General features: G+C 47.4%; 1 protein-coding gene across 1 annotated transcript in view; it reads right to left on the reverse strand.

The window, feature by feature from the left end:
- Window positions 1-319: 319 nt before the first annotated feature.
- Window positions 320-5,870, reverse strand: part of Chrna3 (cholinergic receptor nicotinic alpha 3 subunit) — a 13,025-nt gene continuing 7,474 nt past the window's right edge. The window contains exons 5-6 of the mRNA XM_005347385.3: window positions 4,127-5,138; window positions 320-1,339 (exon numbers count right to left, since the gene is read on the reverse strand). Of these exons, the coding sequence (XP_005347442.1) occupies window positions 1,211-1,339; window positions 4,127-5,138 (1,141 nt within the window). The 3' untranslated portion in view covers window positions 320-1,210. The remainder of the gene's footprint in view (window positions 1,340-4,126; window positions 5,139-5,870) is intronic.

Here is a 5,870-nt window from a genome sequence, read left to right on the forward strand (position 1 = left end):
CATCTCCAGCACCCTGGCCGCCTCCGGCTAGCTTTACCCGAAATAATTACACGGACACTGTATTCTTTTAATCACTGCTTGGCCATTTCTATCTAGCCTCTTCTAGGCTAACTCTCGCACTTGGACTAGCCCATTTCTAATCATCTGTGTGTAGCACCCCAAGGTGCGCTTACCGGGAAGATTCTAGCCTACGTCCATCCTGTGTCGGAGCTTCATCGCGTGTGCCTCAGAGAGCAGAGCTCTTGCCTCTGCCCGCAAGAGTGGAGCATCGTGTCTTTCTGAGGCGTCTGCCCCTGAGAGGAGAGCTGTCGAGTCTCTGAGCTCACTTCCTCTTCCTCCCAGAGTTCTGTTCTAACCTATCATGGCAAGCAGCTTCTTTATTTAATCAACCAATGACCTTCCTCCATCACGAGACAGTCTTCCTGGAGCCTTGGTCTTAGACTTCTCAGGCTCCTAAACTGTGAGAAAAATCTTTGTGTCTAAGTTGTCCAGTTTGTGGGATTTGTGTTGTTTTGAGATAGCATTCACTATGCAGCCCTTGCTAGCTGGGAACTCACTGTCTAGACCAGGCTGGCCTCAAAACTCAAATCTCACAGAGATCCACCTGCCTCTGTCTCTGCCGCCTGAGTGCTGAGATTAAAGTCATGCAGGGCTCTACAGGATGCTCTCCTAAATTAGCAACTTGAATAGATGGGGGTAGCCTATTAGCAAATGAGGGTGAGAGCGGGTGCGATCCTCGGGGTGCAATACTGTGCAGTTTAACAGCAACACAAACACTGAAACGGAAGACCAGCCCTTGGGCTTGGAGAGACAGTAATAAACAGGAATCGGTGTGGGCCCTGCTGAAATAGCCTACAATTTCAAGGAGACTATGGGCTAAAAAAATGAGCAAATCTAGAGAGATACTGAGCTAGTGGATTTAGTATTTGTGAATGGGAAGATTTTCTATCTAGTTAATTTTCAACCACAAGAAAAGGAGTCTTCTGCCATGTTCTACCAGCAAGGCTAGTTAAGTGTTCATTTATCCATAGTAAATAACTAGACATTTTTCTTCTACATTGTTTTTTTTCTTTTTGCCAAAAATCAAGATGAGTTGAGTAACTAACCCTTGAGATAGCAAACCCAAAGCTGGTGACTGGGTAAAGTGTGGTGCTATGGAGACGGTGCCCAGCATCAGCACCCGCAAGCCTCGGGGAACACCAATCACGATTTATGTGTCATCTCTGGCCATCAAGGGCTGTAGAAATAATCCTGCTGTCCCTAATATGCACACCAGGATGAAAACCCAGAGAAAGATACGGTCAATCACCATGGCAACATACTTCCAGTCATCTTGAATCTGAAAAACAAAAAACAATGAAAGAACATGAAGGAGAGGTCATTTTCAGTATTAAATCCTGTTATGGTAGAGAAACCATTTGATGTCACAGACGGGGACTCTTACGGATGTGATCCGAGGAAATCTATGGTGATGATTAATAATGATTGTCAACTTGGCAGGATCCAGAAACCCTGGGAGATGAGCTGCCGAGCATGCTTGTGAAGGATTATCTAAATTAGGTTAGCCTCTGGGGGTGACTCTGAGGGACTGCCTGGACTGCTAACGGTGGAAAGGCCCACCTCAACTGTGGATGGCACCACTCCGTGTGCTCGGGCCCTAGACTGAGTAAAGATGAGAGTCAGTGGAGATGTGGCATTCATCTCTCTGCTTCCTGACTGTGGATGCAGCCTGGCAGCTCCTGCCGCCATGCCTTCTCCACACGATGGACCTTCTTCCCCGCAGCCGTGAGTCTGAACAGACATCCCCAAGCTGCTTCTTCCAGGCAGATGGTCACAGCAGTTAAAGAAGTACTGGTACAGTGAACAACCTCTACTGTTGTGTTTGGAGAAGCAGGTGTAAAATATGGCCATGTTAGCTCCGTTTCAAATGAGAACTTTTGTTTGAGGAAAGCAAGGTATGGTCTTCATGTCTAAACAACTTAGGTTGGCCTCAAATTATTGATCATCCTGTCACAGCCTCCTGAGGGCTGTGATTACAGGTATGTACCACCACTCAGAAGTATGTATGTGTACATGTATATATGTACATACATGCGTATATACACATCTAAATATATACATATATATCTTATTTTTTTTCTGAGTTGAATTCCATGATTAAAGCTTGCATGCCTCTACGGGAGGATCTGGAGTCTTTGTTAGGACGGCGACGACACTCCAACATCATCTGACATTGTTTCAAAGTACTCATTCATGTCTGGTTGGGGATACTAATTTCTGTTTAACATCTGTTTCAAAGTGGAGTAAGCATGGCGGGTGAGTCTGACATTTTTCTTTCTCAGCACGCCCCTTCAAAATTGCCCACCTGACCAAATGTCATCCTCATTTGTAAGGCCAGACGGGATAAACAGCAGACGTAATGGCTGACAATGGAGTGAAAGGCAGGAGAAAGAGCAAGAATAATTATATATAATGAGCTTCAAATTAGGCTTGACACAGGAAGGAGAATCTATGGTAATTAAACTCCGAGACAATTCGGAAAGCAAAGAAACCGCAACTGGGTTGAGAGAGAGCCCATGATCTTGAAGCAATAATCACATAATGAAGAAGCAGCATGTAATTTTATAATTCAGTTACACACCCTGAAACGGGGCTGGAGATGTGGGTTTAACCCTTTCTGAGCTTGAGTAAATGTGTTATTTCCGTGGCACCCTGAAAGTCACAGTCATGGTAAACTTAGACTCCTCACGCGCTGTTTGACATGTTACTCTGTGGGAATATCCAAGACTTGTCTGTAAGCACTTCAAGTCCGCAGCCCGAGTCTTACCCGCCCCTCTGCAGGATACATAACACCACTCCCGCCACTTCCGTGACTCTGCGAGGCAGCAGGTAGGAAACAGCTGGAGACAAACTGTTTCTACTCCAGCTCTGAGCCTTTCTAGGCATAAGGATCTGAGTAAGGGGATGGAGAGATGGCTCAGCAGTAAGAGCACTGGCTGCTCTTCTAGAGATCCTGGTTTCAATTCCCAGCAACCACATGACAGCTCACAACTGTCTGTAACTATAGTTCTAGGGCATCCACCACCCCCCCACAGATATACATGCAGCAAAACACCATTGTACATAAATAAATAAATATAAATAAATAAATCTTTTTTTTTTTTGATTCTTTGAGACAGGGTTTCTCTGTAGCTTTTTTGATTCCTGTCCTGGAACTAGCTCTTGTAGACCAGCCTGGCCTTGAACTCACAGAGATCTGCCTGCCTCTGCTGGGATTAAAGGTGTGTTCCACCACCGCCCGGCTTAAATAAATAAATCTTAAAAAAAAGAATCTGAGTAAATTTCATCTCAATGTCCTCATCCGAAAAATGGGGCTAAAGATAGTGCAATCTCAGGGTTACTTCTGCAGACTCCTTAGTGAATACTTTTACTATCGATGCTGACTTAAGAAGTGGCCCTTATCCCTGGATAAATCTGAGACTGGATACAATGACAACATGGGCCTGGAGTCCGACTACTGGGGGGAGCTGAGACGGTGAGTTCAAGGTCAGCCTGGACTACGCGTGAGATAGTAGTTTTGTTTTTTTTTAATATTTATTTATTTATTATGTATACAATATTCTGTCTTTATGCCTGAAGGCCAGAAGAGGGCGCCAGACCTCTTTACAGATGGTTGTGAGCCACCATGTGGTTGGTGGGAATTGAACTCAGGACCTTTGGAAGATCAGGCAATGCTCTTAACCACTGAGCCATCTCTCCAGCCCCCCGGAGTCCAATTCTTTATGAAAAATAAATTTCTCATATTAGAAGAATAAAATTTAAAAAAAAATTTAAATAATTTCTCTGTGTGAGTGTACATACACGTGTGTGGCTCTGTGTGTGTGTGTGTCCCCATGCACATGTGTGCGTGGGTATCTGAGGAGGCCAAAGGAAGGTGAGATTTCCTGGAGTGAGAGTTATGGGGGTTATCCGAGGTGGGTACTAGGAACTAAGTTTGCATCCTCCTCAAGAGCAGCAAGTGCTTCTAACTTCTAGGCCATTTCACCAGCCCCCAAGAGTCTAATTTCCTAACCTCTGTCCCATGCATCGCTGCACAAGGAAGCTGTAATAAAAACCACATATTTACCTCTTTGGCTACATTCTGAGCTTTCATGTTTTCAGCGATATACTTCACACTTTGGATGGCCTCTTTCATTTCTGGTGACAGAGCAGAGAGGGACAGCATCGCATCGACAGACTCAGAACTGGAGCTTCTCGTGAGATTAGCATTGAAATTTGAGATCTTCACCCTCCGGTGGTGGCAGTAGCTGCATGCCCCGTCTTGGCATGGGTAGCCTTCCTTGCAGCTTTTGGAGTCTGTGCGGCTGAAGCAGTTCAGGTTTGAGAGCTCAGCACTGTAGAAGGCCCTTGGCTTCTGAGCATCTCCCTCGCTGCCGGTTGGCCGAGTCATGAACATGACCCTGGGGAGCAGGTTTAGGAACACGGCCTTGACCCACGTGGGCATCGTGTGGGTGGTCGGAGTCCTGTAGTGCACGTTGAGCACGAAGACCGTGATGACGATGGACAAGGTGACAAAGATCATCGTGAAGAGGAGGTACTCCCCCATCAGGGGGATGACAAGCGAGGTGGAAGGGATGGTCTCGGTGATCACTAGGAGGAAGACGGTCAGGGAGAGGAGCACGGAGATGCAGAGCGTCACCTTCTCGCCACAGTCAGAGGGCAGGTAGAAGACGAGCACCGTGAGGAAGGAGATGAGCAGGCAGGGGATGATGAGGTTGATGGTGTAAAACAGCGGCAGGCGGCGGATGTACAGCGAGTAGGTGATGTCTTGGTAGATCTCCTCACAGCAGTTGTACTTGATCTCGTGTTTGTAGCCCGGGGCTTTGATGATGGCCCACTCGCCGCTTTCCCAGTAGTCCTTGAGGTTCATGGAGGAGCCAATGAGGACCAGGTCGACCTTTGCCTTGTCATAGGACCAGGTGCCGAACTTCATGGTGCAGTTTTGGTAGTCAAATGGGAAGTAGGTCACATCGATTTTGCATGAGCTCTTAAAGATGGCTGGAGGGATCCAAGTCACTTCTCCCGTGTACTTGAGTAGAGCTTTGGTCTTATCACCAACCTGGAAATCCCCGTCAGCGCTGTGAAGACACAGTGGGGCACACAACTCGCCATCACCACTATATGGCCACTCAGCCTTCTACTGTCCCACATGGTTACCAGGACAATGACAAGTAATGACTTGTCAACAGTGGGATATGAGAGTTCAAAGGACCATAAGAGGTCACTGGGTCAATTACCCCATTCTCCAGGGGAGATACTGAGGCCTAGGCATCAGTACATCAGTACATCATCACCACCTCCGGGAACCCCCCATCACACACTCTGCCCACACATCATCACTACCTCCAGGACCTCTCCATCACACACTCTGCCATGCTGGTCATATGGCCAGTATATTCCACAGTGTACACTTCCCAGGTGGATGGATAGAGACTCCTAAATGCCAAAAATGGGACCCACTGCTGCTCTGAATTTGTGATGAATGTTATCCTGGAGGTGGGTGTTTCAGCAGCCTTTGGGGATATTAGCAGGCAGGGCCTTGTCAACATCCCTTTCTCAGTCTCCGCGGGGAATCTTACCTGATACATGTGTGGAAGCCCACAGCAGATGGAGAAATGGCTTCATGGATCAGCCACGGGTGCTGATGCTGTAAAACTCACCCTTGCAAGGAAGCTCACCTCTTCCGTCAGGCCCCAGTTCTACCCCTGCCCCCTCTTCTCTAGTTCTACCCCTGCCCCTTCCTCCAGTTCTACCCCTGTCCCTTCCTCCAGTTCTACCCCTGCCCCTTCCTCCAGTTCTACCCCTGCCCC

The sequence above is a fragment of the Microtus ochrogaster genome, chromosome 5 (genome assembly GCF_000317375.1).
Source record: "Microtus ochrogaster isolate Prairie Vole_2 chromosome 5, MicOch1.0, whole genome shotgun sequence".
In the NCBI taxonomy this organism is placed as follows: Eukaryota; Metazoa; Chordata; class Mammalia; order Rodentia; family Cricetidae; genus Microtus; species Microtus ochrogaster.